The 23,259-nt window shown below is 49.3% G+C and overlaps 11 protein-coding genes across 11 annotated transcripts; 9 read left to right on the top strand and 2 right to left on the bottom strand.

Moving 5' to 3' along the window:
• Positions 1-711: 711 nt before the first annotated feature.
• Positions 712-2,805, top strand: TRV_00011 (uncharacterized protein; the record flags this gene model as incomplete). The annotated part of the gene is made up of 1 exon (XM_003025762.1): positions 712-2,805. One exon carries the CDS (start codon positions 712-714, stop codon positions 2,803-2,805), a length of 2,094 nt encoding a protein of 697 aa, XP_003025808.1.
• A 752-nt stretch (positions 2,806-3,557) lies between these two features.
• TRV_00010 (uncharacterized protein) lies at positions 3,558-4,059 on the top strand (the record flags this gene model as incomplete). Its single annotated transcript, XM_003025761.1, has 2 exons — positions 3,558-3,591; positions 3,665-4,059. The coding sequence occupies 2 exons, from the start codon at positions 3,558-3,560 to the stop codon at positions 4,057-4,059; spliced, it is 429 nt and encodes a 142-aa protein (XP_003025807.1).
• A 1,840-nt stretch (positions 4,060-5,899) lies between these two features.
• On the bottom strand, positions 5,900-6,205 carry TRV_00009 (uncharacterized protein; the record flags this gene model as incomplete). The annotated part of the gene is made up of 1 exon (XM_003025760.1): positions 5,900-6,205. The coding sequence occupies one exon, from the start codon at positions 6,203-6,205 to the stop codon at positions 5,900-5,902; it is 306 nt and encodes a 101-aa protein (XP_003025806.1).
• A 324-nt stretch (positions 6,206-6,529) lies between these two features.
• Positions 6,530-7,125, top strand: TRV_00008 (uncharacterized protein; the record flags this gene model as incomplete). The annotated part of the gene is made up of 2 exons (XM_003025759.1): positions 6,530-6,856; positions 6,880-7,125. 2 exons carry the CDS (start codon positions 6,530-6,532, stop codon positions 7,123-7,125), a joined length of 573 nt encoding a protein of 190 aa, XP_003025805.1.
• A 61-nt stretch (positions 7,126-7,186) lies between these two features.
• On the top strand, positions 7,187-7,942 carry TRV_00007 (uncharacterized protein; the record flags this gene model as incomplete). The annotated part of the gene is made up of 3 exons (XM_003025758.1): positions 7,187-7,286; positions 7,381-7,508; positions 7,694-7,942. 3 exons carry the CDS (start codon positions 7,187-7,189, stop codon positions 7,940-7,942), a joined length of 477 nt encoding a protein of 158 aa, XP_003025804.1.
• An 851-nt stretch (positions 7,943-8,793) lies between these two features.
• TRV_00006 (4-carboxymuconolactone decarboxylase family protein) lies at positions 8,794-9,348 on the top strand (the record flags this gene model as incomplete). The annotated part of the gene is made up of 1 exon (XM_003025757.1): positions 8,794-9,348. One exon carries the CDS (start codon positions 8,794-8,796, stop codon positions 9,346-9,348), a length of 555 nt encoding a protein of 184 aa, XP_003025803.1.
• A 3,567-nt stretch (positions 9,349-12,915) lies between these two features.
• TRV_00005 (uncharacterized protein) lies at positions 12,916-13,248 on the top strand (the record flags this gene model as incomplete). The annotated part of the gene is made up of 1 exon (XM_003025756.1): positions 12,916-13,248. The coding sequence occupies one exon, from the start codon at positions 12,916-12,918 to the stop codon at positions 13,246-13,248; it is 333 nt and encodes a 110-aa protein (XP_003025802.1).
• Positions 13,249-14,017: 769 nt separating this feature from the next.
• On the top strand, positions 14,018-16,128 carry TRV_00004 (uncharacterized protein; the record flags this gene model as incomplete). Its single annotated transcript, XM_003025755.1, has 2 exons — positions 14,018-14,209; positions 14,299-16,128. The coding sequence occupies 2 exons, from the start codon at positions 14,018-14,020 to the stop codon at positions 16,126-16,128; spliced, it is 2,022 nt and encodes a 673-aa protein (XP_003025801.1).
• Positions 16,129-17,054: 926 nt separating this feature from the next.
• Positions 17,055-18,549, top strand: TRV_00003 (uncharacterized protein; the record flags this gene model as incomplete). Its single annotated transcript, XM_003025754.1, has 3 exons — positions 17,055-17,220; positions 17,313-17,668; positions 17,737-18,549. 3 exons carry the CDS (start codon positions 17,055-17,057, stop codon positions 18,547-18,549), a joined length of 1,335 nt encoding a protein of 444 aa, XP_003025800.1.
• Positions 18,550-19,740: 1,191 nt separating this feature from the next.
• On the top strand, positions 19,741-22,163 carry TRV_00002 (uncharacterized protein; the record flags this gene model as incomplete). Its single annotated transcript, XM_003025753.1, has 3 exons — positions 19,741-20,600; positions 20,728-22,030; positions 22,107-22,163. 3 exons carry the CDS (start codon positions 19,741-19,743, stop codon positions 22,161-22,163), a joined length of 2,220 nt encoding a protein of 739 aa, XP_003025799.1.
• Positions 22,164-22,507: 344 nt separating this feature from the next.
• Positions 22,508-23,173, bottom strand: TRV_00001 (uncharacterized protein; the record flags this gene model as incomplete). Its single annotated transcript, XM_003025752.1, has 1 exon — positions 22,508-23,173. A coding segment is annotated over one exon (666 nt), but the record flags the coding sequence as incomplete, so codon positions are not given.
• Positions 23,174-23,259: the final 86 nt, after the last annotated feature.

The following is a 23,259-nucleotide window of genomic DNA, read 5'->3' as shown; positions in this document are numbered from 1 at the left end:
TCTTGCTCTCTCGCTTTGCTTCTTCTTGCGTCTTCGCTTTCTGCTTGCTATCCATCGCTTCTCACCACTTCTCACCACTTCTCAACCACTTCTCGACCACCGGCTCCCACCTCCCTCTACAAGCACAATTCTGTCCGCTCCCTGCATCTACCAGCCCATTAGACCTGCGAGGAGACCGCTGTGGCATGGCTGGTGGTCTCTTCGGCCTCGTGGAGTGCGTGTGCGATATAACCTAGACCCTTTGAGACCGCTGGACCTGACTTGACCTTCTACCTGACCCGGGCAGGACTCGACTGGACCGGCTGGCCTCTCCATGGATGTCAAGCCCCCGTCTCCGGCCGACGAGAATGGCCTTAAGCGGAAGAGTACTTCCAATTCCTCCTCCCTTCCCCCATCCCCTCTTCACTATAAAAAAAAAGACGAAGCGAAGAAGTAGTGCTGCTTGCTGACCAGGTGTTAGGGCCCGCCGCTTGTGTTCACTGCCACCAGCGCAAGGTCCGCTGTGATGCGCGCACCGTTGGGGTCCCTTGCTCCAACTGTAGGACCGCCGGCAAGCTAGACTGCCGCATCCACGAGAAGAAGAAACGGACCGCCTCCAGGTCCCTGCGGCATCCCGTCCCCATCAGATGCGCTCCCTTTCCGGAATCGGACGAGCCGCATGCACAGGCCGCGCTGTCGAACCCGCCCATGCCAGACTCGCACCACACCACCATGTCCGTCCTCGACATTACCGCCCAGCACCAACATCAACATCAACAGCACCACCACCACCAGCAACAGCAACAACAACAACAACACCGGCAGCGGCAGCAGCAGCAGCATGAAGCCCAGCTGGAACAGGATCGGGACCAGAAGGAGGGGTCCTACCCGGCAGCTTCGGTCATGGACTACCGTGACATCTCGCCGGATGAGGAAGAGTCCTCGGAGCGGGATAAGCAGCTCGCAAAGCTGATCGACGACGAGTCGACGCACCGCAAGATCCAGAAGAACGTCAGAGTCATCTACGTCGGGCAGGACGTCTCCAATCTCAACTTCCTCTTGCGCCAGCAGCATGTAGACCGTGACGACGAGGTGTACCACTTTGCTACCAACGAGATCTCCCGCAAGTACATCGAGTGTGGCTTCGAGCAGGTTCCCCGGGATGCCTTCGTTTTGCCCGAACCCGCTCTAGCTGATGAGCTGGTCGACGCCTATTTCAAGCATGTCAATCCCGGCTTCCCCATCCTGGCAGAGGACATCTTCATGGCTCAGTACAAGGGGCGGGACTCCTCTGATGCTCCCTCCCTTTTGATCCTGCAGGCTGTCCTGCTTGCCGGTGCGCACGTCTCCCGCCCTCGACCAATGCGAGACACCCTCAAGGCGGCCTTCTTTCGGCGAGCTAAGCTCCTTTTCGAGGCCAGGGTGGAGCGGAACAGGGATATCATGGTCCAGGCAGCCCTCCTGCTTACCTGGTATTCTGACCCAGTGGACGACGACGTCGCTGCAAACGCTCATTACTGGGTAGGCGTCGCCGCAAGGATAGCTACGGGGCTAGGGATGCACCGGAACTCCGGGTCCAGCATATTCGTTCCTCACGACAAACGGATGTGGCGCAGAGCATGGTGGATTCTCGTCCAGTTTGATGTCATGGTCTCCCTGCAGTACGGCCGTCCGCAGGCCATCAACTTGGACGACTGCGACGTCGAGCCGTTGAGGGAGGCAGACTTCGAGGGTTGCGGCAACAACATCCAAAAGGACTATGTGATACAATTCACCGAGCTGTGCTGTATGATATCCTTCATTGTCCGCGAGCGCTTTGGTCTGCGCATTGCTCCCGAACGGCGCAAGAGCATCCTGTCCGAAGCCGACAAGGCATTGGCAAACTGGTCTATCAAACTGCCTGATACGGTCCGCATGTCCACCTCGGACATGCACGCCTGGCCCGCCCTGCTCCATCTCACCTACAACAACTTCCTCATCCTGCTGCACCGTCCTCACCCACGCGCCTCGGCAGACACCTACGCCCACAACGACGCAGAGATATGCAGTGCCGCCGCAGGAGTGATTGTGTCTATCTTCGAGGAGCTCCGCGAAAAGGACCGGGTCAAGTATCTCTGGTCTTCCGCCGTTAATACGCTGTTCACGGCCATGATCCAGATCCGAGTGGAATTGCGCTTTTTTAATCCGGTTCTTGCAATCAATGCCCTGCGCCGGTTTGACTCCACGCTCGTTTCTCTCCGCGCGCTATCGGAATACTGGCATAACGCAGAGAGCATCCTGCACTTGTTCGAGAGCTCCAAGCGGCTCAAGTACGATATGCAAATGGTCAAATCGAAGCAAACCAATGCCAGCCTACCGCACAAGGAAGGGGACTCCGTGTCCAAGTCAACCGAAGGCCCATCACCACAGGTCGAGGCTCCCTTGCCTCCACCACAGCTCCATACCTGGTGGCCGAAAGCCCAGCTCGGTGAACGACTCACCTACTTCTCCCACTCTGAGCCCATGGGCCCCGTCAGCGCACCTCATCATCCTCACCCGCAGCCTCAGCCTCAACCTCATCCACAAAGACAATCCCAGGCGCAAGCCCAACCCCAACCCCAACCCCAGCAGCAGCAACCGCAACAACCCCGCGCCCGAGCCTCGGAACATATTCCTTCGCCAGGTCAGGGACCAGATTGGCGACAGCTATTCACCTTTGAGTCTGACGCCTGTGGAGCCGTCGTTCCTGAAAATCTAAATGACATGGAAGATGAATGGCGCGAGCTATACCTGCATGATCCAGGATTGACGGATTATTTCCAGGAGAGTACCTGGTTGCAGAGTTAGGGCTGTCGCTGCCTGGTCCTGGCCGATGATCGACCCCCCATTCTACACACACATATATACACACTCCGTACCGTCCCCGATTCCACCTTACCGACCAACTTGCTTTATATATATATACCCCCATCCCATCTACTTACGGCAATTTATGTTAACGACGATATAACTATATACTGCACTACACTATGCCATTCCATACCATACTATATTATACTATACTACTTTACATTTCACCTCTTTGGTGCAAGGACCGGCGTTCATGGTCAACCTCTTTTTTCACTTCTTTCAAAGGGGGGCCCCTTTTCCTACTTTTCTTCCACGAGCAGTTTCAGTTTTAGGGGAAAACACGTACGGTTGGGAAAAGTTCCTTTTCTCGGCTTGGTTTTGCTTTCGCGCTGGGTTTTTATGCTGTATATAGTGTCTATTTGCTAATTGTACCCGGTAATGTGTATGTATATATACCACATTGTTTCATATCCTTTTCCTTTTCTCCTTTTTTTTTTGCCCCCTCTTTTGCTTTATATAGTTGCCTTATATAGATTCTTGGACCTGGATATCACGATAGATGGAATAAAGCGATTTATACATCAGTTTGAGTATTTGCTGTTGCTGTATGGAGTAGATTTTGACGTTGGCTGGCGATGCAAACTACTAAGTCAACTTCCACCAACCTCAGAACATCGAAAAACATCACGAATTGAATTAACAACATCACATCTCACGCCAGCGCACCGCCACCAAGCACCAGCACCATCATGGCGGCACAAGTCGACCCAAAGAGACAGCAAGGTACGTCCGGCCTTCTCGCTCTTGCTATTTACCTGCCGTCCCTGAAGTAACTGACCTCCCCGCAGAGCTGCAGATGCAGTACTCCAACTTCAAGACCACGCTGCACCAGCTCGCACAGAAGATAGGCGACATCGAGACCGAAGCCGAAGAACACAAGTACTTACCCGCACCAACCCGAATACCTGCTCTGCCTACTCATCTACCGCCCATCCGAGACATACTGACACACTGACACCATCAAGACTCGTAATAGAATCCCTCCAGCCCCTCCCTCTGGACCGGAAATGCTTCCGTATGATCAACGGCGTGCTTGTCGAGCGGACAGTAAAGGACGTGATCCCCTCGCTGAAGACGAACGCAGATGGACTCAAGCAGGTTCTCGACGAGCTCATGAAGCAGTATAAGAGCAAGCAGGACGAGATGGACAACTGGAAGAAAAAGAACCATATCCAGGTTGTGCAGCAATAGGGCATGAATAACGGGCATAAAATGAAATGGAGTTATGGACTTTTTTTTTCTTTACCCTCCCCCCCCCTTTCTACTTTGGACGCTTCTTTTACGGGTTGGTATTTACTAGTTTGGTTTATGGTGTATTGGCAGTGCCGTAGGGGCAAGTGCTATAGAGTGTCTGCAAACGGCAGGGTAGGATGACAACGATGGCCATGCCCGCGCTGACGTTCCTCTCTCAGTGACTATGCAAGGCGCCGAGATGAGCCATGGGCCCTGACCAGCGCATAAAAGACACAAAGGGGATTTAAGCTTGTCTGTGGGATGCACGTCTACCTAACCAACCCGGAGCCAGCATGGACAGACACACGCGCTCAGACAAGACGGGGACGGAACCTGGAAGACAAGCGAAGCCCTCGCTTGCACTGTCTTTAAACAGGCTAAGCTACCTCCAGCTGGGAGTAAGCAGCTAGCCAGCTCTGTATGCTGGGTCCCGTGTGTTTGGAAGCGGCCTACCGGTTGGGTATCGACGTCGGCATGCGTGAGTGAGGCCATCATCGTCTTTGAGGGAGAAAGAGAGAGAAGCTTAAGGACCTGTGTACAATATGCAGGCGACAGATCATTTATCGGCTGTCACGAAGACGGTTGGGCGATCGGCGTGGTTGACCATCCTGGCCTTTGATCTCTGCTATGCTTGTCTGTGATAGCTATGTACATGCATCTTGCAATGCAGCTTGTCAAATGTCGAGAGCAGAACTCTGTACTTCTTCAGATGTCGTCTACAACGAGATGACTGCCAGCCTAGGAAGCAGAGCAGGCCATGATGCCGTAGCACCGTCTTTGCAGTGGAGGCGCTTCTCCTGGCGGATAACTAACTAGTTACCTGACTAGCAGCTCCTTTGGCCTGATTCTGAGCTGCTCGAGCCATAGACAGTTCTTAGACAGTTCGTAGACAGCAGTGCTATCGCCATCGCCGCCAGTAACTATCAATATCAGACCAGCTCCAGCGTCATCCTCGGATATCATGGATATATATCAGCAGCAGCAGCAGCAGCAGCAGGCTAGCTAGCAAAACAAGATAAGCAATAACTAGCCAACTAACCTAATCTTATCTTCATCTTCATCTTCATCTTCTTCCGCCATCCTAACTCGCCTTCTTCCATGTCCACCAACAACACCAACAACACCAACGACCAACGACCGCCTGCGCCAGCCTCTGCATCGCCCGCCGCCTGCTCTCAGCTCTGGTCACATCGCCCTGTCGTATACCCAACTTGCGGTCAAGCATCGAAAAAAAGGACAACCAGCAGCACCCGCTGAAGAAGCAAAAAATAAAAATAAAAATAAAAATAAAAAACACACACAGCACAGCACAGCACAGGTTCGCTGGCTAGCGCGGCCCAGCAGAAACAACAACACCCTCGACCTCGCATCGCATCGCATCGCATCGCACCGCAGCGTCCTCCTGCCTCGCCCTCGAGAGAGAAGCTCCAAAAAGCATCGCCGCCGACACGAAAACGCCGGCTTGTCACTGTCACTCGGGTTTCCGCCCAACCAGCCAGCGCAGCGCAGCGACGCTCTCCACCTCCACCGACCGACCGCCAGCCAGCTCGAGTCGAGTCGAGTCGAGTCGCACCGGGCGAAAGTCACAGAGCACTGCGGCCGGCCAGCGCGTTTTGCTTTTTTAGCCTCCTTTTGCGACTCGGCGGATTAGCCAGGCCTTGTCCTGCCTTGCCCTGGGGGGAAACGCCTCTTCTGTTTGGCCTTCGAACAACATACACTCCGTACGTCCATCCAGTCAACAGGCAGTCCGCCGACCCCCCTCCCCCAAGCACTCGACGCTCCCATTACCTTTTATTCTTTATTTTTCCTTTTCCCTCGTTGTTTTTTTTTTTTTGGCTTTGCCCTGCCTTTGCTGCGCTGTTCGGCCAGCCGCCCGGTCCTTGCTTGTTCCACGGCCTCCCATTGCCCGCGGATACGGCTCGAGGTATCCAAGGTATCCACCCCCCTTCTCGCTGTCTCTGCCTCTCTCGCTGTCTCTGTTCTGTTTCTTCTGTGTCTGCTGTTCCTGCTCTTCCTTCCGGCTCCTTCTTCTTGTCTTGGTCTGAAGAAGAAAAGATGCCTTGCCCGGCCCAAGGCGATCGTGAAGCAAGACCGCCGTGCTCATTGGGTGCTGAAGCTAATGCGGTCCCCCTTTCGATGCAGGACACAAGGGACACACCAACGCGCCCGCCCACGGCCATTTGACGTTTGACGTTTGGGACCTACAGGACCAAGTCAGACTATCATAGTTAATTCACATCCCATCACCCCCCCCTTTAGGGTTTGTACGGAGGGTTGAGTGACGTGTCAAGTCCACACTACTCGAAGCAGGAGCGCCATCCCATACGCTCCGTTTGCCGCAAGAGCCGTTCTCTGCCCCCTTGCCTTGCTTGTCCCTAGCCCCTTTGCGCACCTCCCCGTACATACATAACCAACGGACGTATAAGCCATGTCTTCGGCCTCTCCTCCAAAGGAACCAGAGGTGGAACCAGTTACTCAGTCAGGAGACGAGGCGGAGCCCATGGAAAGAGAACACCACGATATACAGACGCAGGGCCAGGGCGAATTCGAGGTCAAAGAGCAGGACCGATGGCTGCCAATTGCAAATGGTTTGTTTATCCCTTTCTCTCTCCTTGCCCTCTTGTTGTCAATCCCGTCGTCTTCTTTTGTTGAAGTCACCCACCTGCCCTATCTTACCACCTTTTCCTCCCTCAACTCCTTTCGCACACAAAAGAAACCCAGACTGGCGCGAAAAAAAGATACACCAAAAGGACTGGTCACTGTCTCATGCACGCACAGGACACCAACACTAGCCGGCGCCAATATACAAACTCCCTCTTGTCAAGTCCAAAGTCCCTTCTACAAGGCAAAGACAGTCTCATGTCCATGCTTTCCCCCCCACTTCTTCCCAAAGCAAGCTACATGCGCATACAGTCAATCAGCCTCAAGCTGATGCGCTGCAACCTTGAATCTGGCTGCAGCTTGGTCCAATCACCAAAGACATCCATATCACCCATGCTCCTCCTCCCTCACGTTTATCAATAACGTTCAGCTTTACTAACATGTGATTTTTCTTCCTCTCTAACTTCCCATAGTGGCCCGAATTATGAAGACTGCCCTGCCCGAGAATGCCAAAATAGCAAAGGAAGCAAAGGAGTGCATGCAAGAGTGTGTGAGCGAGTTCATATCGTTCATCACCAGCGAAGGTACGTCGTACAACGTGACAAGGGTGGCAAACTTTGTAATTGCACCTTGAAGTGGAGAGGTAGATACTAACGCATGGTTGATGGAACAATATAGCTTCGGAGAAGTGTCAGGGAGAGAAACGCAAGACTGTCAATGGGGAAGATATCCTCTTTGCCATGACATCGCTCGGATTCGAAAACTACGCCGAAGCCTTGAAAATCTACCTCACGAAATACCGGGAAGTAAGTACACAGTTGTATGCACATCTTCTTCATATTCCCCCTCTCTTTTCCTTCTTTCCTTTACCTCTACATCTTCTCCCCATTATATACACCACGTATTCCCTCCCCGTGTCTTCTCCCTTTTCCATCAAAAGCCAGATGTTAACCAAACTCCCCAGACCCAAACTGCCAGGGGCGAAAACCAGAACCGACCATCCAGCAGTGGATATGGCTCCGGTGGCCCAGTTGGCGGTCCCGCTCCAGTACCCGCAGGCATGGCCGGGGCAGCACCAGCTCAACAACCACCAGCGGGCTTCGCAGTCCCTCCACCCCCCGAGGCTTCCAACAACCTTCTGACTGGGAGTCTCGACCCGAACGAGCAGGATGGCGCAGCATACGGATATCCCACTATGGTAGGCACGGCGCACAATGGCGCCGGTGGAGAGACTTACTAACACTCTCAAAGACTCTGCCCGGCTCAAGGAGACGGTGGCAGATGGTCAGGAACTATAACATGAGTACTTGGCATCTCCCCGTGCCCCGAGCAAGACAGTAAGAAATAAGAAAGTGAGAAAAGTGAAAATGAGAGGACAAGTCCAAACCAAACTGGAATTACTGTACTTTTTTTTTGTTATCTTTTATATGTCTTGCTTTTCTCTCGTTCATTTTTCAGGGCGTCAAAGGGAGTGGAGTCTCCATGGAAGGAAAGGTACGCGCCTATTGATTCAAACCACCATGGCTGGGAAACAAGCAAGCCAACGCGAATCCAAGCACGGATGGAACTGCTAACCAGCCCCATACAGCTGAATAACGGGTTGTTGTGTTTTTTTGGAGTTATTACTACCTTTTTGTCAGTCTGATATGATTTGCTACCGTTATAGAGCGAGACGTGCTCAGTGCCTCCATCGACCTAATTACTTCTACCCTTTTGCGCCATCCTCCCTGTGCCTATTCCTAGTGTCATATTCTACCTCTTATACCTAATTATCACCTCTGATTCGTCCAATCTTAATCAATTAGTTTCGGCTGGCGGGTATAGTTACCGCGCCAGGCGGCTATCACCCTGTGCTTAATAGCCGCCATTCCCTGCCTGCCGCAACCCGGTCGTTGCCGATAAGCGCCATTGGCGGCGGGGTCTGAGCCGCTATCATTACTCTTTACATTTCCCCCACACTCGTGTATAAACATACACTATCTGTCCTCATACTAAATTATAAGCACACATATAACAACCTCATTCTCTTTCTGTAATAATCAGTTGTCCACCACCAAAGCTAGCTAGCGTTTACCACAATAACACTATAAAATGCGTCTCTCCTACACCTCCAACCCCCCCACTACAGCCACCCCCGACGAAACCGCCATCCTCGAACGAATACAGGCCCGGCGCGGCCCCAATGGCCTTCTTCCCCTAGACTTAACCCTCCTACACTCCTTCCCCGTCGCAGATGGCTGGAACTCCTTCTTTGGCGCAATTCGCACTCGGACTTCCATTCCCGCCGCCGCCCGCGAACTAGCTATCTGCCGCGTCGCAGCCATCAACCAAGCATGGTTCGAATGGAAACAGCACTTCCCATTACTCAAGGCTGCAGGTGTATCCGATCAAGCCATTGAACTGATCAAGCTTGATACGTGTGACGAGGCAGAGCTGGCGAGGGAGCTGGATAGCAAGGAACTTATGGCTGTGTATCGGTACTCGAGCGCCATGACGAGAAACGTCAAGGTCCCGGAGGACGTGTTCCAGGAGATTAAAGGAGTGTTTAGTGAGAAGGAGGTTGTCGAGATTACGGCTACGACAGCGGCGTATAATTGCGTCAGTAGGTTTTTAGTCGCGTTGAATGTGGGGGAGATGAATGACTGAGGGCATCTGTTAGCCAGGTATGAATAGCGTAGTCCGTCGTCCACTGTTCTTTGTAACTAGAGGATTCGGCTTAATTATTAAAGACTATTCAGAGCTGAGAATCAGCATAGATAGTGGCTAATACCTATTGGATATATATGGTTAGTTGGCAGCTTGTCAATCTAAAGTAATAATGGACCAAGACCTTACCAAGGGAGATACAGGAATAACCCCCTATGGTCGATAATTTAAATCAATGTAATTCGAGAGACTACTCTACCCCAAACATTTTCAGCAGGTATGAGGGCTAACTAACTATACCACCGAGGTGAGAGGACCCCATGCATTTACTCTTTCGGTGGCGGGCCGAGCCGCAAGCCAAGAGCGACTAAAAGAGGAAAGGAGCTTGATTCCTCGAACGCGCAAATGACAGGCTTCAATGACTTTCATATGCATTTTCTTAACTAGTGGGGTGGTTTGCAGGACGCTCACTAGATAGCCAATGGGGTGAGATTGCCACCAGGGTGATAAGCAGCTAGGTAATTAGATAGGTCGCTATCGCGCAAAAATCCGTAAAATCCCGATCATCCATCCATACATACATATACACAGAAGGCGAGGTCTCTCCGCAGACAGAAAGGCTTCACTTGTTATAGAATAAATACCCCAATAAAGCAAATACCGGGGCACGATTGGCTTTCTAGTTCAAATACAATTCTATCGGGGCAGATCTCTTGAGAACAAGCTAAGGATGAATATACAGATTCATCATCAGCTTGGTTGCTCAAATTTCCCTGTATTGGTGTACCCGCTTCAGCAAAACACATACTGTCTCCAAAAGGAAGTTTGTTAGACAGCTTACAGTCGGGAAAAAAGCATCCACAGGTCCTCACTTCTACTTATCACAGTCATTCTCTATTTCCAAAGCAGCCCGAGGGTCTTAAAGAACATGACTGTTACCACACCTCTTTCAAATATACCCGACAAGCAATTCAAATATATCCGATCACTTTGAGCCTTGAAATACCTATATACTGGTTTCATTCAACTTAACTCACGCCATTGAGAGCAAGGAGCAAGTATGTCTTGTGGACCCTCACGAGTACTTCATTGGTATCACTATTGATCATGGGTCAGTAGCGCCATTCTCCGCCTTGACCGCCAGTCGGTGGGTATTTTGCATAAAGCTACCGGTACATCAACATGAGTGTGATGCCCTTTCAACGATATCCCGTGGGGTAGCGATAACCCATAAGAGATTGATAGCATGCTGTTAGCTCTTGTGATTGTCTCCTTGAAGTTCAATGTGACAAGATATACTCCAGCTAAAAATCTCCATCTGATTGATTCAATCAGCAACCCTCTCCTCACCAGTTCGCCTTTCTCGGCTTTTTGACCTGGAAAGATATAGATAGATTATATTCCTGGGGTTCGGCTTGTGTAAATTCCCAAACCCTTTCCCTGCTTGTCTCGTCGGTATAGGTTCATTTGTCCTCTTCGAGAATAGTAAATGGGGTTCACGAACTTGTTTGCCCATTCATATCTTCCGACAGAATTGTTGTTATGCTTATGATTAGAGTCCATATTCGGTCCGACAACCGCCCTTGAAACTCTGCAATGGGTTATCATCTCTGCCTGGGATGGTTTTCAGGCTTGCGCCTGTGTTATGGGGAATATTAATCAATCGGACTTGCGGGCCATGCAGCTCTTAGGCTGAACTAGATACCTTCATCCTCCTAGACCAAGTACCATCCGCAGCGGAGTGAGTGGTAAATTGAAACCACCTCGCATTATCATGAACACTCTTTGTCTCGCCTTTCAGGCCACTACTCCACGAACAGAGTCCGGCGGGCAGTGACGTTGACGCCATGTTGAAGTTGTCATTTCCACTGCGCTAACCAGCAATTCTTTTGGCCTGCATGCCGGAGTTCGAACGAAATGCGGAGATGGTCGCTGAGGATCCATTGCTGAACCAGCTTCGTCCCGACAACGTATGCCCGGATGCCACGGTTATGTTTCTCAATCAGGGGAACACTATAGTGAGAGATAAAGCGGCAGGCATGTATGATGACGCACTGTGGTTCATGTGGTGGAGAGCATTGGCGCGGGCAGGATTCTATGTATAGTTATTGTGTTTCTCTCACTGAAAAAGTAGACCCGGAGGCTAAGTACGGTCCAACGTAAAAAGTTAAAGTCAGGGGCAGGGAGAGTGCTGGTAGCTAGCCCGCCTTGGAGGAATACCGCCAGCCGTCAGTATGTCCTTTGCAGAGATATCAAATATGCTCCGTCCATTGAAATTGCAGTATAGTGATTTTCATGCTGTGTTTACCCGCGTAAAATGTGTGTTGCGGGAAGTGGGTCAGCTGATGCTTCGCTGATTGGCTGGTACATTTACCCCTGATGATTGGCTACATATGTGTCGCAGCTAGCTTTTTTTGGGTTAGCACTTACTAAGTATAACTAACTCGCACTAGTCATCAAAACGACAATAACACAAGTAGCGCTCGCTTGCCGGCTTCTTCCTGCTCGATGCCTGCCACCATCCTGTTTGATACTCCTTACCATGTCAAATGGACGGCAGTCTCACACTGTATTTGGTGCTTATGGTCATCATCCTTGGTGGATGCTACCTGTCTTGGCGATGGCGGTAAAGATGAAAGCTAATGAATGAGCATATTGGGAACTATCGATCGCCACGTCCACTACGCCGTACGTTTATACCCGTCAAGGCCACCGCCTGTTATCAAACAAGATATATAAACAGAGAAGCTGTGATTGAACCTATCGCTATGTCATCCAACTCACTATCATGCTGAATATATTATGTATGTAGCAGTGCGCTGTGTATTCACTTTGCGACACCGTGTTCTGTATACGAGATAGCCGTAGCATTCAATATGACGAAAGTAGGCTATATAAATAGGCCATGAGCTTCTTAGTCTGCCAGTTATTGGCAATGAATTACCAATTAATAGAAGAGGTGATCAATAACTGCCTGCTGCCGCAGTTGAGACTGGAGATGAGGTTAAAGTAGAGAGCAGAGGATATGCATTACCGCGCGCTAATAAGAGACGCCTCCGAAATCTCACACGCGATACCGGGTGGACGAACTGGGCTGGGTGAGGCCGAGACGCAGGGGGCTGTCGCTGTCAATAGGCGACGCTCCCCGCTGCTCAATAGACAGCAACACAGCTGCCCGACCATCCCTTCCAGGCGAGGCCATCCAGCAGGCCGGGCGCCTTCAACCTCCATGTCCTGCCTGTCCTTGTCCGCCGTATCATCGCGTAACGACTTTTGACGCCATGTAACTTTCCCGCGACTTTCTCGGCCTCTGATTGGGCCTCACCCTGCTGACTAACCCAACTATGTATCAAAGCCGGCGAAAGAGACGAAAGAGCGAAAGTCGAGCAGCTGCTTGTCCCTTTGGAAACTAAACTTATTTTACTCCGTATTAGTTTGTTTTTCTTTTCTTTTTCCTGTCCTTTTCCCTTTCTTCCCTCGTCCTTCTTCTACTTACTTCGTTACCTAAAGGGAGGGAAGGAAAAAAAAAATAAAAAAAAAAAAATCCACATCTAGATCGGATCGTGGATGCTGCTGCTGCTGCTGCTTGCAAACTTCTCCCCCAGCAACAGCAAAGGAGCACCAACCACCAGCAACCGCCCCCCCTGGCTGTGTCGTGTCCTCGAGCCGACAAAGGCCTTTTCTTCCTCCTGCGTTCTTGTCCTGAGCTGCTCTGCCTCTTTCTCCGACGTCAACCATCAACCATCCTCCTTGTCACTGTTCACTGTCACCCTCGCCTCAGCGCCATTATTGCTCTCCGATCTAGACAGGCCCCGACAGCCTCTCCTGGAGAGAAAAGTCCCCATCATCGGCTTCTTCTTCATCTCTCTGCTCCCTCTGGCCGAAATAACTATCATATAACCTAGCCATCCCGTTCATCACCCCCAAAACAACACAACCACGTCTCCTCGCCACCTCAAACTAGATTTACTTTTTCTCTCTTCCCTTCTGCTGATTCTTCTCGTCTCCTTCACCTCCTCCACTCTCCCTTTACTCTCCGTCTACTTACTAGATGGCCGAACATCTTGGGCTCGCCAGCTCTTCTTGTCCATCAGCTCTGCCTTACTAACCTAAAAACTAGATTTTTTTTTTTTTTTTCTTTTCTCTATCCCCTTCTCCTTTCTCTCGCAAGGTGTTGTCTCTCACTGTCGTACTATCAATCCTTCAGGGAAAAAAAAAATCAACGATCGAGACACTTCTTACCCTCCCTGATCTTGTCTTTCCCCTTCAGCCCTGTTTAATCTACGCCTTTTTTTTTTTTTCTTCTTCTTCTTCTTCTCATCTTCACCTTTCCTTTCCATTTCGTTTCCCTCCTTTCCGCTGATCCGCTGGGCGGGTTTAACTACTACTACTACGCTTTCTCGTCGTTGACCGATTCTACTTGCTCCCCCGGCTGACTGTCTACGCCTACCAACCAACATCAGCCCGGCCTTGATAACTTCTTGATTGGCCGTTTGATACTCTAACTAGTTAAAAGGTCCAAGGAAGTTACTTTTTCTTCACGCAAGTCACTGAACACTACGCTGGTCTGCATCAACACATCAACGACTTAATGGTATTACTATTATTAATAAAGGCGGCTTTAATCTATTGAGGTAAGTAAAGAGTTTTTCTACTTCGCTTCGTCTACATGGCCGGCCGCTGCATCAACTGCCACATCACTGCTTCGTCTTCTTCCTCTAGACCCGGGGGAAAGAAAGATGTTCGCCTCGCTCTTCTGCGCACGCAATTCACCTTCGATGCTTACTTTACTGTTCTATACATCTTCTTGTTCCATGTCGCTGTCTCCTCTCACTCTTGTCCTCCCTCCCTTCCGGACCATGTGATGCAGTGATGCAGTGATTGCAGCAGTATTATAGTCACTTACTCTGCCTACTTTATGGTCACCTCATTTACTAACTTCGTACGCAGGAGAGAGAAGAGCCTTCTTCTCGCTGGTTTCCTTTTCCTTTTTCCTTTTTTTTTTTTTTTTTTGTTCTTCTTGTTCTTCTTGTCCTTCTTCTTGTCTTCTGTGCCACGATGTCGTCCACGTCTGCGCCCAAGGATGACATCGACATTGGGATGCCGCTGATAAACACTCCGGACTCTCCCTTAACACAGAGAGTACAGCGAGGGTTATCTGAGCCACGCAGCCTCCCGTCAGCCTCTTCACAACATACCCCGGCTACTGACTTGCCCCCTGTAAAATGCACCTGGTGCGGGCTAGAGTTCCCATCGGGGACCTCTGAATCAGAAGCAACCACTGGTAATAGTCTCGACAGTCTCAAACAGCACATGCGGGATGAGCATCCGGATATTGCCAAAGACTTGTTCAACAATCTGGTTGCCGAAGAGAATCTCACTCCATCTCTTGAGTCAGACCAAGGGAGTCGTTTACCGGTTGCCTCTCAGAGTGAAGGCACACCCAATGTCGAGGAAGAGCTGGAACGCCACTGGACCATGCATGATGTTAGAAATTTCACAGAAGATTACGAGGGCAAGCGGGACGATATCAAGTCGCGTTGGGAGGGCGCTTTTGATGGGTTCGAGCGGCCGCAGCCCTACGAATCAGCTTCTACTGCTCCGGGAAAATTCTTGACCCTCACAGATCCCAATATATACATTGATATCATGAAGGACCCCTCGACCCTTTCGACAAAGGAGCTTTATGCAATTACCGTTAATGCAGCTCATGCACTCAGGGTCTGGCAAGATGAACACATGGCGCTTGAAAAGCTGATAAAGCGAGCTACACGGTCTTCACTCAAGAAGACCTCCAACCCAAGGGAACTTGAGGACCCGCAGGTCTTCGAGGATAAAAAAGAAGCAATGCTATATGGTTACAAACATGACCCGAAAGCTAGCCAGATTGGCTATCAGGATCCTTTCGCTCAGGGTGGATTCATTCCTACTGCCGATCAGATGCGAAAGATGAAGTTAAGCGGCACGGAGCCATGGAAGATGAACCGCTGGGCTACCGTCAAGGAGAATGGAGTAGAGTGTGTTCCCAAACTTCGGCCACCACCTGTTATCAAGCCGAAGAAGAGAGCTCCTAACGTGGCAAAGGCTGAAGCCGAAGCCAAAGCTCTTCTCGTACCTAAACGTGTGACCCGCTATGGAGGCTCGAAGCCTTCATCTACTGGTGATACATCTCAAGCTCCATCCGAACCAGGCAGCCCCGGCGGCCCTTCCCGCTCACAATCTAGACACGCTACGCCTCAAAGCAGTGTCCCAACACCTGTCCGAAAGTCTACCCGGCCCTTAGCTCAGGCCCTATATGCTCTCTCAACCAGCGCACCCCGAAGCGCCCCCGTCAAATCACCCAAGTCACCAAAATCCCCAGCTCCGACATCAGCAGGAACGTCAAAGGCCTCTACACCATTCTATCCGGATCCCCTTCAAGATCCTAAAAACCAACTCAAGATTAAGAACTCCAAACACCCCAAACGCACCGAAGCCATGATTCTACACTGGGCGAAATTCAACCAGGAGGGCAGAACAAGAAACCCCAAACGAACTAAGGCCCAGATCGAAGCTGCACGGGTAGCTGAACGAGAGGCCAGCCTTGATCCATCAGTTGCGTCATTAGCGAGCCGGAAGAGAACGGCCGCTAACTCCGCAGAGAGAACCGATAGCCATCCTCCTTCCATCAAGAAGATGAGACGAGATGCGAACGGCAAGACGGAGCCCGTCACACCTATTTCTGAGCATGGGGAAGGGAGTTCATTTCATTACCATATGCATACGGCATCTCATCGTTGAACATGCCACTGGTTAATCGATGAGATGTCAGAACAACTGGCGTGTCTAACGTGTTGATATCTTCTTTTCTTTTTTCACCCTTTTGTGGAGTTGAGTTGGCCAACGATGTCTCGGCATCTCATCATCCCTTACTACTTACTAGCATGGCGATTCGATTTGATTGTAATATCTGTTTTGCTCTCTGGTTTCTGCTTCGTTTACTCTGGTATAACTTCAATGCCCGTGGCTTTTGTATTTCTGCTTGTTTCACTCGTACTGATTTTTTTTTGTCACAACTACATACACTGACTGGTCTTTGGGAGGGGTTTGTTTCTGATCATGTTTTGCTCTGTCTTTTGCTTTACTGCAACGTGTTGATACCTCCCGCTGCTGCGTTGACTACTTTTCTTGCTTTCTTGCTTGGTTAGGGGGTAGCACAACTGGGTGGAATGGCATTAAATAGTTTTCGGCCGCGCATGTATAATATTTACTTGGACAAATGGACTTATCCTAAAAATGGAAAGAAAAAAAAAGGAAAGAAATCTTCTAACAGCAGCTGACTGCATTCTGCCTGACCAACTCCTTTTATCATATCATCTGGCTCCATACACATCACCAACCAACATCATTATTGCAGGCATCTAGTACTTCGTGTGGCGACGATCGGGTAATCACCATCACGTGACGAATGCCCAGAAAGCAACGAAGAAAAAGCGACATCCTCTTCGATTCAACAACTTGGCGAAGAAGGCAACGAAGAAGACAGCGAAGAGGCAGAAGTAGCACGCGAAGCGCTTTATTGGCTCCTCAGAGACTTCCACTAACTTACTTATACTTGTTCTCCCTCTCCCTGTCCTGGTTTCTTTTTTCTCCTTTTCTTTTTCCATTCTCTGCTTTATTCTATCAATTCTTTCAAGTACAGTAACCTGGTCACTCATATCAGAAAAATGGGGAAGAAAAAGCGCGGCCATCCGGATCTCGAGGAGTTGCTCGCGAGGCCATGGTGCTATTACTGTGAGCGTGACTTTGATGACTTGAAGATTCTCATTTCTCACCAGAAGGCGAAACACTTCAAATGCGAGAGGTGTGGGAGGAGGTTAAACACAGCCGGAGGTATGATGCCTACTTAATTGTGCTCTTTTCTTTTCTTTTCTGACATTCAGCGATTCTAGGTTTGTCGGTACATATGAGCCAGGTCCATAAAGAGTCTCTATCCCAGGTCGACAATGCCCTTCAGAACCGGTCAAGTCTCGATATTGAGATTTTTGGCATGGAAGGTGTCCCGGAGGACGTGTTGCAGGCCCACAACCAGCGTGTCTTGCAACAGTATCAACAGGCAGAGGCTGAACGGCGTGCTGCAACGGGAAATCCTGCACCGGGCACTTCGGGCAGTAGTGGACAGTCTAAAAAGCCCAAGTTCGAATCTCCTTCTGAGCTGAAGAAGAGACTTGCGGAGCATAAGGCGCGTTTGGCAGAACAAGCGGCTGGCGGAAGCAGTGGAGACACTACGCCCGTTGGTGCTGGGCAACAGTCACAATCTACGCCTGGTGGCACTCCATATGTATGTTCTTATTTCCTAGTGCGTATCTATCGTGAGATATGCAAGTTAAGCTAATATGTTTGATGCAGCAGCAGCCTAGCACACCGCAGTATAATGCCCCTCAGCAGCCAGCGAACGGATCTGGCCAACATTACGCGGCTCCATATGGACAAGCTCCGGCCGCATTCCCACAACAGCCTCAACAGCCTGGTTTTGTACCACCAGCCGGGCCACAGAGCTACCCCATGCATCAGTATCCTCCTTCTACGAACATGCCAACGTCACCGTACCCACAGGCTGGTGTTCCGCCCATTGTTTCACCAGTCGGAGCCAGCCCTACTCTCCCGTACCATCACCAACAGCACCACCAGGCAATGAGAACACACACACCACCTCAGACTATATCTCCCTCCTATCCTACCCGAACACCAAGCTTGCCACCCGCTCCAGGACTTCCTCAACGGCCCAGTTTTGGCGCCCCGCAAGTCAATGCCTTCCAAATGCAACAGCTGCACCAAGGCCAAGTTTCTGGGCCTCCAGCTGTTCCTATGCCTACAGATGCGCAGGGTAACCGTGCTCACCCTCTGCCAGATGCTAATTTTGAATCTCTATCAGCGTCAGCTGATAAATTGATTTCAGAGGCTGCTAAGCAAGCCAAAGAGTTACCAGCTAAGCCAAGCCCCGCCCCCGGAACCCCTGAAGAAGGGGCTGCTGGTAAATCTTCGAAGAAAGAAAAGGCTAAGTCCATCAGACTAGTTTATTCCGACAATGAGATCAGTCCAGAGGAAAAACTAGCCCGTCTACCTCGATATGCCTTTGTTCCACAGCACGAGAATTCTTCAGGGGAGACAGCAGCAGAGCCTGTTGCTGGTGCCGAAGAAGTTGTCAACCTCCCAGCGTAAGCGTCCATCCTAATATATTGAACTTACCGGACTGCCAGCTATCTCATCAACTACTCCAAGTACAAAAAAGGGGGAAACCAAAAGGAGTTCATCATGTTCTTTACTCTGGAGTTTTGGGGATCGCACCGTCGGAGAGACGATGGGACTTTTTCACGAGCAGATAAGTCTTTTGAACGTATCACAGTTTTTCTTTCTTTCTTCACCAAACAATATACTCTTGTCTTGATTATTCCGAGTTGATGATCAGCAACTTTGCCCACTTCTGTTGTTTCAGGTGCGTACTTGGTTGCGCGAAGCCCACATCTAATTCTGTTCCTGCTCGGTATATTACGATGAATGGGCCACGGCCACACATTAAACATCTGGTTCAACCGGCATCCTCAGCATTTTCACCCGCCCTCCCTTCTCTTCGGATCAACCGGAAACACGCCTACCTCAGTTGAACTTCAACCTCGATGCACTGGTGAGTCAGATCACAGATCGTTTCCAGAATGATCACTGATCAATGCATGGCTCTCCTCATTATCTCCTTCTACTTCCTTCTCCCTGCTATCGCCTCCCATAATTCCATCTCTCCTACTTTTTTTTAACTGCACCCAAGGCCTTTCCATCGAACCGGAGTTATACTCGACTCGAAGAGTGGTACCAGTATTCGACCGGGGGATGAACCATGCAGAAACAAGACAAAGGTACGACCCAATGCTCTTTTGATCTTAGATATCCATGCGGGAAGAAAAAAATTAAAAACCTCTCCGCCTCCCTCTCCCTTTCTCTTTATTCTGCTGTTATATTCCCTAAGTGTATTTAAGGGATCATCCTGCCTTTATCTTCTTTAGATGTATAGCAATGTCCTCTCGAGCTGCCTCTCTTGTGTCTCCTTGTATCTTGCAACAACCAACAGTACCTGTGTACAAGCATATTAGGCTCGGCAAAACCATGATCACGTGCCGCAGTAGTTACCTGGTAATAGCCGATTGGTAAGCGCCCCGTGGGGAGAAAGTGTTATGACGGCATGCGCGCGGTGACGAAGCATGTAAAGGATCACCTTTCAGGCTGCAACATTCTCATCACCGACATCCTCTCCTCCGTTGCACTTATCATCTCGCAACCTTTTGGTTGCAATGTTTTGCCCTCTTTAGCAGGCATCGTCTGATTTAATTGCCTTTATAACTAATGGGGAACCATACTAGCATGCAGTACCGGCACGAGACCACGCCGTTGCTCTATATTGAAGTAACACGGCCCCCACCACGCTACCCGCATAGAAGAATCCGCCGATTATGTACTACCTGCCTAGGTTCGATATTAGCACTGTCAGTCATAGTGCTACTCTTACCCTATGCTCTACTCCCACGCGGATACGGCTCAATCTCCGATCATTTCCCCTGGACATCGAGCAACGGACTTGACTATGCTTCCCTCCAGCACCTACTGCAGACCGTACCAAATGCAGACAAATTAAGGGGTTGGAGCCATCATTATACATCTGGGCCCCATCTCGCGGGGAAAAACCTCAGCTTGGCTATTTGGACAAAGGAGAAATGGGAGGAATTTGGTGTCCCAGACGTCCAACTCACGACCTATGAAGTCTACCTGAACTATCCCGTCAGCCATCGATTAGCACTTCTCGAGAGCAAAAATGAGGGTCATGCTTTCAAAGTCATGTACGAGGCTTCATTGGAAGAAGATGAGCTTGATAAAGATACCACTAGCGAGCTAAGAGACAGGATTCCCACGTTCCACGGCTATTCGGCAAGCGGTAATGTTACTGCTCAATACGTTTATGTGAACAACGGAGATTATGATGATTATGAAGCTCTCCTCAAGGCAAACGTGACTTTGGAAGGAAAAATTGCGCTGGTGAAGTATAGCGGAATTTTGCGTGGACTGAAGGTTAAGCGTGCTCAAGAACTTGGTATGGTCGGAGTCATTATCTATACTGATCCACAGGAAGATGGAGATATGACTGAGTTAAACGGATACAAGCCATATCCTGATGGACCTGCTAGGGAACCCAAGTTCTGTGCAGAGAGGGAGTGTTGGATTTTTGAGTAAGCATCTCTCTGACAATATATATCTTGCAGTGTTGTCAAATCTCTGACTTATATTTACTCCTAAAGCTGCTGGAGCTGGTGACCCGACGACCCCTGGATACCCCTCCAACCCGGGTTGTCCTAGACAGAATCCTAAAGAATTTCTCCCTTCCATTCCTTCACTGCCAATCTCTTACAAAGACGCCATCCCGCTCTTAAAAGCTCTCAATGGCCATGGACCTAAACCCTCAGAGTTTGGCAAAGAGTGGGAAGGTGGTTTAGTCCATAAAGGTGTTGACTATAACATTGGTCCATCTCCAGAGAACGTCATGATCAATCTCTATAATGAGCAGGAGTATGTAACTACTCCTATATGGAATGTCATTGGCGTTATCAAAGGTTCAATCCCCGATGAGGTTATTGTTTTAGGCAATCACCGGGATGCCTGGATAGCTGGAGGCGCAGCCGATCCCAATAGTGGGTCTGCTGTAATTAATGAAGTCATTCGCAGCTTCGGTGAAGCTCTTAAGGGTGGATGGAAACCTAAAAGAACGATTGTCTTCGCTAGCTGGGATGCCGAAGAGTATGCACTGATTGGATCAACTGAATGGGTCGAAGAAAATCTTTCATGGCTGTCAAGTGCTAACGTTGCATACCTCAATGTTGACGTTTCCACGTCTGGAAAGAAGTTCCAGGCCAACGCTAGCCCCTTGCTCAACAAGGCGATCTATAATGCCGCAGGACTTGTCCTATCTCCAAATCAGACGATTGAAGGGCAGACCATCCTTGACCTCTGGGACGGGGAAATTGGTGTAATGGGAAGTGGAAGTGATTTTACAGCCTTCCAGGATTTTGCTGGAATTCCAAGTCTTGATTATGCATTTACGGCTGGAGCAGGCGATCCAGTTTATCAATACCACTCCAACTATGATAGTTTTGACTGGATGGACCGATTCGGTGATGTTGGTTTTAAATATCACGTTGCAATGGCAAAAATGTGGGCTCTTACAGCCGCATACCTAGCAGAGAGCCCAGTTCTTGCTCTGAATGTCACCGATTATGCTTTTGCATTGAGAAAATACTTGGATTCGGTTAAAGATAAGGTCTCTCCTGATATTATGAGTCAGTTTGACTTCTCTCCCATGGATGATGCGATCTCCGCATTCCACCAGAATGCCGTTAAATTCGATGCTTATGCGGAGTCACTTGCTACAGAGCTTGAGAAAGGTGGTCATTGGTGGAGTAGGCTTATTCTCTATTTCAAAATTCGCTTTGCTAACCAGAAATACAAATATATTGAAAGAAAATTCCTATATGATAAAGGACTTGATAACAGAGGTTGGTACAGACATGTTATTTTTGCACCAGGACGATGGACTGGATATGCCGGTGCCACGTTCCCTGGCCTAATTGAAAGTTTTGAAGACAATGACTTGAAGAACGCTGAGGTGAGTAAAGGAACTTGTGTGGTTTTCACTAATTGAATTTCGTGTCTATTGCTAATAAAATGTTTTATTTGTATAGAAATGGAGGGACATTATTAAATCTAAGATCGACGACGCCACTGAGCTGTTGGGATGATATAAGTATATCCAGTCCTTAAGGATATATCTGTCACACTGCTTATATATACATATACATATATAAATTTCTATTCCAATACATTTGGTAACTGGAAATTTTCGTTATTATTTCTATTGACTTTATCTATATGTTTAGCAGATAGAAAAGATGTAAAAGGTCACCTAAACACATTAACTTATGCATCGTGAGAAACGTAAAACCGGAATGTTGTTTGCATATTTGAATCAATTTTCGGAAAGGCATTTCTGTCGGAAAGGGGGAAAATATCGTAATGGTAATCCTTTTGGAATTGATATATAATTCTGAGTCCATATATATCGTGGTTTGTATTCGTAACGAGATTAGGAGCTGGATGGTGCTGACAAGGTGGGCTCATCGCCGGCGGCTTTACTATCTGAATTGCTAGCCTCTATTGGGCCAGCTGTGTTTTCAGGTCGCACATTACCTACCTCTAGAAGGGGTGGGCTATCCTGTTCCGCATCACCAACAACAACGACTGTGTCTTCATTATCTTGCTCTCCTGTATCACCAGTGAAGCCATCTGTTTCAATGATCCAAAAGGCTGGGAGCGCGCTGATAGCTGCTATGAACGCCAGGGTCCACCAAGGTATTATCATGTATCCTGCTTTGACGCCAATGGAGAATATGGCCCCCAGTGCCGCCGGACCAATGGCCCTGCCTATAGCAGAAGCGCTCGTTGCGACTCCATTTAAGGTTCCAAGGACGGAAACACTTGAAGCGGAATTTGTAAGAAGGATGATGGACGATGGGAACGCAAAGACCACAGCACTCAGCTTGATTGCCATCAGGATTACTGTTGCAAGCTGACGAGTGCTATCTGTGGGGAAGAGGGCGAGAAAAGGCGTAAGGAAGTAAAGAACTGGGAACATGAGAGCTGATATTTTGAAGCAACGTAGGACCCCGAAGCGTTTGGCTGTTGGGGGGAAAATGAAAAATTGAACAATCATTCCTACTACACCATTGAGTGTAAACAAAATACCAATGGCCTGTGAGTCTGTAGTTTAAAAGGTCACTTAGCTCATGTTCTCAAGATAAATAGTTTTTTTTTTTTTTTTTTTTTTTTTTTTTTTTT

This window comes from Trichophyton verrucosum, assembly GCF_000151505.1.
Source record: "Trichophyton verrucosum HKI 0517 chromosome Unknown contig00001_1.f1.exp, whole genome shotgun sequence".
Taxonomy (NCBI): Eukaryota; Fungi; Ascomycota; class Eurotiomycetes; order Onygenales; family Arthrodermataceae; genus Trichophyton; species Trichophyton verrucosum.
The sequence above is the reverse complement of the archived record's forward strand: the minus strand, read 5'-3'. Positions and strand labels throughout refer to the sequence as shown.